We start from the raw sequence: 13,758 nt of genomic DNA on the forward strand, positions 1-13,758 counted from the left end.
CATGATGTGGGATGACTTCTGTGATAATACTAGTAGAAAATACAAAATGGTATGATGAAGACTAACATTCGAGGAGGGAGGAGAATCAAACACTATAGAAAACAGGCCGTTCAGAGAAAAATTACATCTTGGAAGTAAGCAGATTTCAAGTATATCACTTAATTAAGGGGAAAAAATAGAACACATTTCCAAGCATACCTCAGTGGCTGGCACATTTACACCTAGAACTGACAACAACAGACAGGAACACCTGGTTACTTAAGAATTCGGTGGAGGAAGCATCATCTCTGGCTTTGTTCTCATTTCTTTTTGTTGGCTTGTTTTCCTCCTTCCGCCCCTATTTCTTCTTGGCAGCATTTCCCTCTCTTGCTTATTATGCAGCTCTTTTCATTGGGATGGCCCTAGGCCTTTTGGATTATTATTATTATTATTATTATTATTATTTTGCTTCTGCTGCTGCTGCTGCTGCTGCTGCTGCTACTACTGCTATGTAATGGCTGGAGTGTCAAGACTAGTGCTTGAGATACCCAGATTCAAATCACCACTCCGCCATGAAGCTCACCGGGTGACCTTGGGTCAATCATTTTCCCTCAGCATAACCCACTTCACACAGTTGTTGTGAGGGAGAATGTACCATGCATGCTGCCCTGATCTTACTGGACAAAAGGTGAGACAGATAAAATAAAAAATACTGCCACTAGTACTACGTGGTGGTGATGGTGGTAGTTGTATTCGTAGCATTGGTAGTAGTAGCTATTGTGTCTACATCAGCATGAGCAGTGGCACCCAGAGGAGCACAGGAAGCTTTCTTATATTGTGTCAGACCATTGGCCCATCTAGCTCAGTAATGTCCTCACTGGCTGTCAGTGGATTCCAGGGTTTTAGGCAGGGGTCCTCTCAGCCCTACCTGGAGATGTCAGGGATTGAACCTGGGACCTTCTGCACGGGGACTGGAAATACACTAGATGATTTCAAACACTGCTTTGTAGAGCTTGGAAGTAATTTGTTAGGAAAAATGAATTACTTGTAATTTATTACTTTTTTGAGGAACGAGTGGGTAATTTTCTTTACATTTTGATTGTAATCGAACGAGGAGTACTTTCATTACTTTTGAGCTGTAATTGTAATGTTTCCAGCGTTACTTTTGGGCATTACTTGGGGGAGGGAGCAGGAGAAACATTCTGCTCCTCTGATGCGTGGATAAAAACCATGTGCTTCTGTGCAGTGCTGCTCTTCCCTCGTGCTCTCTGGGTGTTTAAGAAGTGACGAGGGAGGAGGTAGAGAGTGAGACGTGGGTGGAGTGGAGAAAAAATGGTTTAAAAATGGACAGTGGTGGAAAAGAATGGAGTGGAGGGCGAAAGGAGCTGGAGGACAAGTAGGCAGCGGCAGAATGGACATGAAGAGCTGTGGAGGTGAGAGATGGTGTGTGTGTGTGTTTGGTGAGCAAAGCTCTGAGCAGTGGCCTCTGCCTCCCTCCCCACCTCCCCTCTCTTACCAGTGGAGAGGTGAGAGCCAAAAGCCTCCTCACAGCCCAGGCTTGGGGGTGAGCAAGGGGCAGGCAGACGTTACAGCAGCAAGCAGCCCTTCCTTTCTTCCTAACAACCAGGATGCATCTTTGTCTTCTGAGGAAGGTATTCCCTGGAACTTCTTTTGTGCAAATTAAAAAATCCCCCTCTCCATGGCAAATGCAAAGAGTTCCAAACAGGCACTTGTTAAAATGATTGTATAGTTAACTTACAGTACAATATATAATATACAAATCTACTCAGAAATAAGTCTCTTTATGTATAATGGAGCTTATTCCCAGGTAAATAAAATTGGGTATAGGATTGCACTAATTAGGTGAGATAAGGACTGGTTGAAGCCTTGAAGCTGTACTAATTTGCGGGGGGGGGAGAGAAAAAATATGACACTTTATAGTACAAAGATGCATCAATCTGGTTAAGGCAGCTAAATGCCTATAAAACAAGGACTAACCTGCAATCCAATACATGTCTACTCAGAAGTAAATTCCATTGGGTTTAATGGGACTTACTCCCAGGCAAGTGTGTATTGGAATACACACTTACCTGGAATTAAGTCCCATTCAATATATTGGATTGCAGCCTTAGTTTCCTTTTGCAGCCATTTTAATTCTGCCTTCTGTATCTTCACAAGAGCCATGTGAGATAGGTTAGGATGAGAGTTAAGGACTGCCCCAAGGCAGTAAATGAGCAAAAACAATGAGCAAAAAACAAAAATTTAAAATGTGAAAATGCTCATGCTCAGAGTATTTTTGTCACTGTTTGTCAAGGCTTTGTGTGTGTGTTTTTATGTCTACTGTTGCATAACTTCTTTCTGTCTGAGAATGTTGTATTTCATACTGTTAGAGATGTTCTTTTTTTTTTTTAATGCCCAAATTCTGCGGGGGTTTTTTTTTACTTGAGTTCTTTGTATAGTTTAGGGTTGGCATTGCAGGAGATCAGGCTCTTGTGCATTTAACAGCTATGGGGCAGGAAGAAATGTAATGGAGTAAGCTTTTTCTACTACTGAAATACAATTATGGGGAAAGCTTCACCTGTTAACATTCTCTCTGTCAGACATCTTATTATTTGTGTGTGCCCCCCTCCCCAGATTTACTTTTGATTTGTGAATGCCATGACCATTACCATGCCCTCCCCCCCATTTATCTTTGCCACAACCCTGTGAGGTAGCTTAGCCTGAGACAATATATGTACATAAGCAGCAACTGGTAGTTACAGTTGGTACAGCATTAATAAAGCATAGCCCCTGAAATCTTAAATGTATTCTGGTGGAGTCCAGTCCTATATATGTCTACTCCGATTTAAGCCTTATTGAGTTAAACGGAAAGTATATAGGATTGCAGATTAATTTTTACCTCTGAAAGGTAACAGGCTGTCAGACATAATTTAAGAGACATACTTTTCTGGACATGGTTGAAATAGGTGGGTAGGCGAGAAGGGAATTGTGTTAATGTAATTGGGTCTTCAACATAGTGCCCTCTAGATGTTGTTGGACTACAACTCCCATCAGTCTCAGACAACATAAACAATTATCAGGGATGATGGAAATTGTAGTCCTACAGCATCTTGAGGGCACCATGTTGGCTATCCCTGGTCTGTAAGGCCCCACAAGTAACCTTTGTTGCTTGTTGCAATACGTACAAGAGCATAAGAAGAGCCTGCTGGATCCAACCAGTGGCCCATCTAGTCCAGTATCCTGTTCTCACAGCAGCCAATCAGATGCCTTAAAGGGAAGCCCACAAACAGGACCTGGGTGCATGAACAGTACTCTCCTCACTTGTATTCCCAGCAACTGGTATTCAGAAGCATATTGTATGTGACAGTGGAAGTAGAACATAGCCATCATTGCTAGGTGCCGCTGATAGATTTATCCTCCATGAATTAGTCTAATCCTCTTTAAAGCCATCCAAGTTTGTGCCCATCACTGCTTCTTGTGGTAGGAAATTCCATAGTTTCACTATATGCTGTACAAGACTACATTTATAATTACAGGATAATGTTTATTCTGGTGGATTACTATGTGCATTTTCTGTTTACCTATGTTATGTCTCAAGTTCTACTTCTGACAGTTCAATAGTGCATATATGTCTACCCGATGAGTTCAATGGGATTTACTCCCAGGTAAATATGTACAGGATTAAGCTACCTCTAAGTTATACTGTTGACCAAAAAAAAAATACAAAGGCAACTAGTTAAGTACTAAAATTTGCATTTTTCTTTGATGATAGGGGATTGCCATATTGATAAAAATGTATTTTAGGGATACTGTGGTGTTTTTTGCAGCACAACACAGGCATGCCTTCAAGCGCCGAAACAGAATGCCTGTTCAGTACTAGTGGCAATGTAATGACTGTAAAAAGACATTCCTTCTCTGACGTGCTCTTAGCAAAGATAAGACATAACAGAAATGTATTTTAAAAGCAGCATTTCAAGTGTAACATTTGATTTTGAGTGAAAAAGTATGTGTGTTGGGGTAGCCTGACCACTGTTGTCCACGCACTGGTAACCTCCAGGCGGGATTACTGTAATGCGCTTTATGTGGGGCTGCCCTTGAGGTTGGTCCGGAAGCTGCAGCTGGTGCAAAATGCAGCGGCGAGACTGCTCACTGAGGCAGGATATCGCCAGCATGTCACCCTGCTGCTGAAAGAATTGCACTGGCTGCCCATTTGCTACCGGGCCAAGTTCAAGGTTCTAGTTTTGTTGTACAAAGCCCTATACAGCTCAGGACCAGAATACCTGAAAGACCATCTTACCCTTTATATACCCAGTCGATCACTGCGCTCTGCAGGTGAGGGCCTCCTGCAGATATGAGGGCCTCCTGCAGATATCAGGAGATTCGTTCTGCACAATATAGGAAACAGACCTTTAGTGTGGCAGCACCTACCCTGTGGAATTCCCTCCCTTTCAATATTAGGCAAGTGCCATCGCTGCTATCTTTTCGGCGCCTTTTGAAGACTTTCCTCTTTCAACAAGCCTTTTAGGTTGAGACCTATCCCAGTCTGTGTTAGAATTGCTTAATATGTTTTTTAATAATGTTTTTAACCCTTTTTTAAAGTTGTTTTTTAAAAATGTTTTTAACACTGTTTTGTTTTAATGTGTTTTAAGATCTGTTTTTATGATGTGGTAAAGTGTTTTTAGCGTTTTGTTTGCCTCCCTGGGCTCCTGCCGGGAGGAAGGGTGGGATACAAATTAAATAAATAAATATCACCACTGCGGGGGTGGGGGTTGGATGTGAGATTCTGTTATGCCATTCTGTTAATTTTATGGATTAAAAAAACCTGCTACCCTCTCCTTGTGTGTGTGTTTATTTTTAATGTTGTTTTAGGCTACTTAGATGGGCAGCAGCCAAGACCAGCACCTTGTAGGCACTCTATTTCCTAAAAAAGTAATTTAAGTGTAATTGTAGTGATTACTTTTGAGTACTGGTAACCAATTACTTTCAGAGCAATTGTAACTGTAATGGTAATTTATTACTTTTTGACACCATGTAACAGTAATTGTAATTTATTACTTTTTTAAAGTAATCTTCCAAGCTCTGCTGCTTTGCTGTTTCAGAGTGAAGAACATTTGCTTCAGTATTTGCTGTTCTAGTGGGGGTGTTTGCCTTGGCTGCCTTTATGTTTCTGAGCTCGATACAAGGTGCTGGTTTTAACCTATAAAGCCTTACACGGCTTAGGACTACAATACCTGATGGACCGCCTCTCCCGACATGAACCTCAATGCTCAAAATCTAAGGCCCTCCTCCGGGTGCCTACTCAGAGGGAAGCTGTGGGGCTGGCAACAAGGGAGAGGGCCTTCTCAGTGGTGGCCCTCATATTATGGAATGATGTTTCTGACGAGGTGCACCTGGCGCCAACACTGTTATCCTTTCGGTGCCAGGTCAAGACTTTCCTCTTCTCCCAGGCATTTTAGCTTGTGTTTTTAAATTTTTTAAATTTTTTTTAATTGTGTTTTGAAATTGTTTTTTGTGTTTTAAAATTTGTATATTTGTTTTCATTGTTTTTAATTGCTGTAAACCGCCCAGAGAGCTTCGGCTATGGGGCGGTATATAAATATAATAAATAAATAAATAATAGAGAGGGGAAAGGGCCCTGTGCTGTTAACATTTGCAAGACAGGCAACAGTACAATTGTTGCAGCTTCTCCTTGCATCATTCAGATGCAGTGTCGGTGAAAGCTATACCTACTGAATGTTTATATGCCATGCAAAATCAGAGAAGTTCTCCCAGAAACCCTACTTAGCTTAGCTTGAAGGATAAACTGTACGGTTTGGTTCACAATTTGACAATCTTCTCTCTAATTTAAGGATGGCTGTACCACAGTTAATCTCTAACTTTTCCATTCCTATCATCCATTTCCCTCCTAATTTCTAAACCATGCTTGCTGTTTAATTTCACAATATTTTTTGCTCTCTAAATTTCTGCTATGACAGCATCAAATTCATTGAACACTTTTGCTCACGTTGTCAAATTTCTTCTTAAAAGGACAACATCCTAGTCAGAACACAGAGTCTGGGCTTCGTTTTGTGTTTTTCATTCATCTGAATAAGACCTAAATCTGTTTCTAATGGAAATGGCATATAAGCAGTGAATTCTGAGTTTAACCTAGGTCACTACTGAATTGAAAATGATCTATCCAGCATCTGCTGGGATCATCAACATTGACAACATGTGGGAGCCAGAGAAGACACTGTCAGAAGTTGATTTGCACATGGCTTACTACATTCTTTGCAAAATGGTAAATCTTGCTAAAACTTAATAGCATGCAAATATGTATAGAAATTATACTTCTTGAATACATTATTGCATTTGTATTTGCATATTGTATTTGCAATGACAAATTACTGATACAGGTCATGGAGAAACAAAATGATAATGCAAAAGATAGTTATTTACATATGGGTTCATACTATCCTAAAGTAAGAACTTTTTGGAGATCATGGTCATGACCAGAACTATTACTGGCTATGGGTTATCTGACAATTCAGAAGTAATTTTTTGGGGAATCTTCCTATTCTTGGCTTTAATTTTTTTAAAATAATCTACAGCAGGGGCAGGGAACCTGGTGCTTTCCAGATGTTGTCAGACTCCAATTCCCATCAGCCTCAGCCAGCATGGCCAAAAATAGGGGATGATGGGAGTCATAGTCCAGCAAAATCTTAAGGGTCACAAGTTCCCCATCCCTGGTCTATGGCCATGTTTATTGGGCACTGTAAGAATCTACACTGCTGTTTTATGGAGAAACTCAAACTTGTCAAATGAGATAAAAAAAATTTTTTTACAACAGCACCAACACCCTTGGGATCATTATTGGGCCACTTCACACACTATATTTTTCAATGTATATACAAGCTCTGGTGTTGTTGATTTTGTTAAGTATAATTCTAAAAACAGAATGCATATACAGTATGTGATGAACAGCTGTTTGAAAACACATACATTGTACAGATATAGTCATCAGAAATTACCTGTGGCTTCCCACTGAGTGAATATTTGATAATAATCCTGGATCTATTGCTGATTGATGTGTGAAGCAGCACTTAGTCTGAAAGGCTTCAATGTCAACAAGCTCTTAGTATTGCCATAAGCAGGTTCTTTTTCTGTCTAAGATAAATGCTAAAAGGATAAATAATCAGAAAGTGTCCTCCCTATCCTGATTGCCCTCTGGGTCAGGCTAATGACAGTGCCCTTTCCAAGACAACCAAGCATTAAAGTATCAAAGGAGCAATTAAATGGTCAATGGTCCTGGCTGGTTTCTCACTCATTGAATTCCTACTAGCATCTCCTCTTTTGTAACCCAAAATAGAGGGAAAAACCCATTCTGCTTTCTTCTATGACCTGTCTGCACAAATAGTCTATAAAGAGACTTAAGTCTGCAGGTAAGAAGTGACTATTGGCACCATACTAGAAGCCAATTTTGTGGTTAAGAAAGGCTCACTTTGAACTCATTATTGGAAGGGCAAGGCCTTTTCACTTTGTCTGCTGCTACTGATGAGTTTCCCTTATTGCTATATTGTATTTGCAATGACAAAGATTATAACCATTAGATAAAAACAACTAACAGCAAGCAGAAAGTCCTGATGTTCCGAGAATATCTGGCACAGTCAGACAGAAAAATCTTCAGCACTTTGTTAATCCAATGAACTTACCTTTTCATGGGTGTTGTTTTTTTTTGCATTGAAACATGCTGCAGTTATGTGCAAAAAAGGGAACAATGTGAGGCAAATAGATACAGGCCAAAGCTACCTACCTGTTGGAGTGAGATGTCTCCAGGTAATGACTGGTTCAGGACGTCCATTTGCCATACACACCAGGGTGACATTACTACCTTCATTCACAGTGACATCTGAAGAGATGTTGGAGATCTTTGGTGGAACTATGGAAACAAAAAAGTTTGGTTGGTTTTGGCTCAAGAGTGCCCATTTTTCATCTTCAGAGGAGCTCTACCCTATCACTAACTATTTGCCAGTGCTAAGAGTGGTTTTAAAATAACATATGGAAGGCAAAGTGTATGGAAGATTCTATTCTCACTGATATGCTTTTTAATGTTTTTAATAATATGTTTTAACCCTTTTTAAAGATGTTTTTAAAGCTTTTAAAAATGTTTTTAACGTTTTGTTTTAAAGTATTTTAAGGTCTGTTTTTGTTATGTTTTAAAGTGTTTTTAGCATTTCTGTTTGCCACCCTGGGCTCCTGCTGGGAGGAAGGGCGGGATGTAAATCAAATAAATAAATAAATAAATAAATAAAAATAAAATGCATTGCTGTCATGCAACCCCATTCTCTGCATGTCTACTCAGGTGTAAGTCCACTATCATCATCATAATCTATACGCATTATGCAGTCAAAAGGTGATCAAGATACCACACAGCAGGGAAACAAAGAGGTAGAGAACAAACAACTGAAATGTTTTAACTTTGGGCACTGAAGCCTTCAGACAGACTTCAACAAAAATTAAACTAAATGTATTCATTAAAGATAACTTAAAACTGTGCTCATTAGAGTTTACTAACTAGTAGAAATGTGGTGCTGGAGGAGAGCTTTGTACATACCATGGACTGCGAAAAAGACAAATAATTGGGTGTTAGAACAAATTAAACTAAAATTGTCACTAGAAGCTAAAATGATGAAACTGAGGTTATCATACTTTGGACATGAGAAGGCATGATTCACTAGAAAAGACAATAATGCTGTGAAAAACAAAAGGGAGTGGGAAAAGAGGAAGGCCAAACAAGAGATGGATTGATTCCATAAAGGAAGCCACAGACCTGAACTTACAAGATCTGAACAGGGTGGTTCATGACAGATGCTCTTGGAGGCCGCTGATTCATAGGGTCGCCATAAGTTGTAATCAACTTGAAGGCACATAACAACAACAACAAAAACATGAATAGGATTACAGCCTTAGGGCCAAATTAGCAACCTGGATTGCACCAAATAGCTCTAAAAGAGAATGCTCTATTTCAAGCAAAGCCGTGGCAAGTAGAAGAGATACTAGACTTTTACCACACCTGCAGTTTCCTTCCAGCAGCCCATTTTGCCCAGCCATTTCTCCTGTTTACCTCACTGAAGTCAGGTGGGGAAAGCAGAGGAAGCTGCCTTATACCAAATCAACTCACTTCTTCATCTTCCTCAGTACTGTCTGTACTGACTGGCAGCAATTCTACAGTATTTCAGACAGGACACACTCCCAGTTCGATTTGGAGATGTTGGGGATCGGACCAGACACCTTCTATATGCAAAGCAGGTGCTCTAGCCCTGAGCTATGGCCCTCTCCTAAAGGCCCTTAAGCAGGAGTCAGAGAAAGGATTCAGCACTCTGACATGCACATTCTCCTCTTGAAATCACCTTTCCCACTCCTTCCCACCTGTTGAGCTCATACCATGTTCTAAGACTATGGGTATGCAGCTTTAACATTTCATTTGTCCCCCAACATGTCTGAATTAAAAGTGCCTGCACCTCTGAATATGTGAATGCATTTACACAGTGGGAGTTAATAATCACTCCTAGACATCATACAGTTTCCATTTGTAAGCAAGGTTGCAGTGTCTTCTTTGGCATGGCAGGAAGCTGGATTTGCTGTGAAATGCTTATTTTTTCTTCAGAATTTGAGCTTTTACTTCAAAGAGTCCTTATGATTCCGTAAATAATCCTGGAAATGTGAACTGAGTGCAAACCAATGCAGTGCGTTGTGCCAATGCTATATTTAGCTGCAGAAGTACAGCTGAGTAAAGAAAATGTATACAATATTTGCTTGGCTTTTTTTGATTTTGCTAGAGCCATGAGTCAGCTTCCAGAACTCAGGAGCACAGAGGGAATCAAATAGCTTTGATTCACTATGGAGGCTAAAATAACCACAAGGCTGAGTCATCTTAATAGTGGCTTTTTAGATGAGGCCCCTGCTCCAATCCATTTAGCAGTTTGCTGGCTAGAAACCTTCCAGCTGCTGTTTCCACCAAGAGCAGGGAGTGCCAGTCTTTTTTTCCAGAGTTAGCCTCCATGATGCAATGAAGAGATGGAGCTCATCTACACGGTGTGTTTGGTGCTAGTCACATCTCCTTTAAATTTGCATAGTTCACACGAGCATTACCAGCAAACAGAAGCTATCACACAGTTTTCCCCCTGTAAATCCGTACTAACCCAATCTGATGATAATACAAAAAAGGGAGAAAAAAACTACTCCATTCTGTTTCTCTAGTAGTTGCAGACACTTTGCTCTGATGCTTTTAGATGTGTGTGTGTCAATCGTTCCCTCTCCATGCTCACTATCTTCTCCTCCCTTCTTTTATTTTGTTTCCCATGGGCTGACAAGCAACTTCCAGCTGCTCTTCTCAGTTCTGCTGGCCTTTTTTATGTGCTGCAAATGGTGCCTTTCTTTTCTTTTTTGTTTTTCAATTGTATCCTACCAACCATAGGCACAGAAAACACATATATTTGAACTTCTGGGTTTTTTTTTAAAGGAACCTACTGCAGCTGGTAGAACAGACTGAGCATGCTTGGTCACCAAGCAACCAGAGGGGAGTAGAAATATATAATTAGTGGGTGGTACCACAAGGAAACAGTGAGACTGAGAATGCCTACTCGTGTGAATGGGAAAAAGCAATTGGCAGCTACCATTGAGCAGGAACTGCAGATGGTGCAAATGAATAGCAAAGGTAAAATCAGTGTATTTGCTATGAAGAAATGCTTCCATGTAGATGAGCCCACAGTGGCTAAAGCAAGTGGGGCAGACTAGGCAATGGCCTGAAGAGGAAGGGCCTGGGGAAACAATAGAAGTTGGCATGAAGCTGTAGGAAAGAAGATCTATGGGGAAAGTAGGTTGGAAAAAGAAGCTGAGGATTAGAACTGTGTGTTCATGATTGGAAGGAAATGGGCAGTTAAGGGGGATTTGGAGGACTTGGACTTGGCAACATAGGGTTTTAAGGCTTAAAGTACAGGGAAATTATTTCCATTAGGGCTTTGACTGCCATTGTAACAAGCAGCTTAGTTAAAGGAAGGGATGTAGCTCAGTGTCTGCAGGTCAATGTTAGAACATCTGCTTTGCATGCAGAAGATCCTAGGTTCAATCCTTGGCATCTCCAGGCAGGGCTGGGATTGTCACCTAGAAATCCTGGAAAGCCACTGCCAGTCAGTGTAGCCAATACTGAGCTAGACGGACCAATGGTCTAACTTGGTATAAGGCAGCTTTCGAACTGGAAGGCAACAAGAGCCAAAAAAAGAGTGATGGAAGTGAGCTGAATTTCACATACTATGATCTGAAGTACTTAACCAGCCAATTTTTTGCTCTTGTAGTGTACTCTTTGGAGGGTCTGGGGACAGGGCTGGACTTTCTATCATTATCAAACCAAGAGAGCAACTGAGGGTCATGTCTTTATCTGTTACAATTCCATGGTAGAGAGCACAGAATACTGCTTCAGTGGGATAGAGGTCTCTGCAGAGGCTACACTGTCTGAAAACCAGTTTCTACGTGGTTTGTCCCAACTGCATGGAGATACTCTTTACACCAATACTACACAGTTCTATTAGGAGCTGGTTTCAGAATACAGGGTTTTTGTTGAAGAACTATCATGTGATTTTCAGCATCATCTATGTAGGCCCCACTGTGGCACCCATGGGCATTGCAACACTCTTTGACACACTCCTTGATGTCTGTCAATGCCTCTTGTCCTTTTCAATTTTATATGAGACTTTGGGGGGCTTTTTGCTGGGATGTGTGTCCATTTATTGGGACAGGTTATTGCTTTTGGGGGGGGGCTGTGTTTTATAGTAGTGTTTATTTATTGCAGTCTCAGACCACCAAAGTTATATAAAACATATAACAGAGTTTTTAAAAGGCATAAGAACAAAATACAGTTTTATAAAATTCCCTCTCTCAGGAGGATAACATTTTTTCCTTGATTTGCACTGAAATCATAATAAAGTTAGAAGCTTTCAGAGATATAAGAGGGCACATCCCTTAAAAACAGTTTTGTACCAAGTTGTGGAGTTACTTTGAGAAAGGTTTTTGCTTAGTTCATTTGGTATTTCTCCTACAAGAGTTTTTAAAGATCTATCTCTTAAGCCTCTCTTTCCTAACAGGAGACATAGTGGTACCGTAAGAGGTTCTGGCACCAATTCTAATATTAAGGGTGTCAGTTGGAAGAGATCAGATAGTATAAAAAATAGGAAACAATCTATCCAGGGTATTTCATCAGGCAGTACAGATCTAAAAGGTACTAAATATGTTCAACAGACCACCGTGAAATTTTCATCTACCCAAAATATAGCACCTAATCTCATTAAAAGAAAGCCCAGATTTAATTAGATGGGATGATCCCACATCTACTGACTTGCCCCTGTCTATAGTTATTCCCTCAAATCCTCCACAATTGGAACTAGAAGAGGCAAAGTACCTTCTATATCTCATTCATTACCCCAGGTCAGAGATGACTTCTGGGAATTGGAGGAGTCCCATCTCCTTGGTTCCTTTTCTGCACTCCCACAGGCAGAGCAGATAAATATCATGGAGAGATTAAATATAGTTAAAATTAAGCTTCTGATACTTTTTATAACTAATTGGAAATCGGATAAACCCCGTGAGGATTTAACAGTTCTACTGCTACCAACCACTAAAGTGCTCTCCCCAGTCTGTATAGTCAAGAAACCAGAGCAAGATGGAGCATTTACAACTATTGATCTCCATTCTGAGGAAGGATTGGTGGTTAAGCATAATGCTCCTATAGTAACTGCTGGTGCCACTTGCTCAAAGGATTGGGTTGGTTTCTAGTTTTTGGAATCTAATGAATTAGGCTTACCTCCTATTTCTAACCCTTCTTCTAGGCCTTTTAACAAACAGATTTTACCAATTAAGAGTGGCAGTGTTTTTTTAGATCAGGAAGGTGTGTTGGAGGAACTTAACCTTATTGATTGACTCCCTAAGCCACATAACCTTCCACCCTTGCTTAGATGTCTCTCTTGGAACATAACGGGTTGGAAGGGGAAGATTAGAGATGGATCGTTTATTAATTATATCAAATCCTTTGTTATTGTTCTGCTGCAGGAGACCTGAGCTTGTGAACAGATAATGCTCAATGGGTATATTGCTACCTCACTGGCAGCAACTAAATCTTCAAGTAGAGGTAGGCCCAGTGCAGGATTGCTTTGCTTGGTTTCTACATCCCTCAATGTGGCATTACTTGCACTCCCTAGCTGTGGAACCATTGCTATGGCAATCCTAATTAAGAGTAGTTGTTTTCAAGTTTTACTGTTTATCATCTATGTCCCTCCAACTACATGTTATTTGGCAAGAACGCCCAGTGGGAAGAGCTAGAACAATCTATTGCCCATATTGAGGTAAAGTTTCCATTAGCACAGGTCCTCATGGCCGATGACTTCAACGCCCGACTCAGCCCCGATGATGATACACTAGCAGGATCTCGACATCTTAAAGGAATTGATAATACAATAGGGCAATCTCCATATAACAGACACTTTAAGGATGTTACAATAAATTTTGTTGGCACATGCTTAGCTCTTCTTGCATGCCGCCATAACAAAATTATTTTGAATGGAAGTACTACAGGCGATATGAAGGGTGAGTTTACTTTTAGTTCCTTATTAGAGAGTAGTACCGTCAACCATGTCCTCGTTACTCAGTCACTCAGAAGGGCAATTCAAGCTTTTTGCATTGATGACCATACAGACAGTGATCACTCTCCATTAGTGACATTAATTGAACCTCCCTTAAAGATTCATTTGT

At 40.5% G+C, this 13,758-nt stretch overlaps 1 protein-coding gene across 2 annotated transcripts in view; it reads right to left on the reverse strand.

Annotated features, from left to right (window-relative positions):
• The window catches only part of LSAMP (limbic system associated membrane protein), a 731,629-nt gene that overhangs the window by 250,147 nt on the left and 467,724 nt on the right, over positions 1-13,758 (reverse strand). For both annotated transcript variants that reach the window (XM_061628381.1, XM_061628382.1), the window contains exon 3: positions 7,772-7,897. In XM_061628381.1, coding sequence (XP_061484365.1) covers positions 7,772-7,897 — 126 coding nt within the window. The remainder of the gene's footprint in view (positions 1-7,771; positions 7,898-13,758) is intronic.

The sequence above is a fragment of the Rhineura floridana genome, chromosome 5, assembly GCF_030035675.1.
Source record: "Rhineura floridana isolate rRhiFlo1 chromosome 5, rRhiFlo1.hap2, whole genome shotgun sequence".
In the NCBI taxonomy this organism is placed as follows: domain Eukaryota; kingdom Metazoa; phylum Chordata; class Lepidosauria; order Squamata; family Rhineuridae; genus Rhineura; species Rhineura floridana.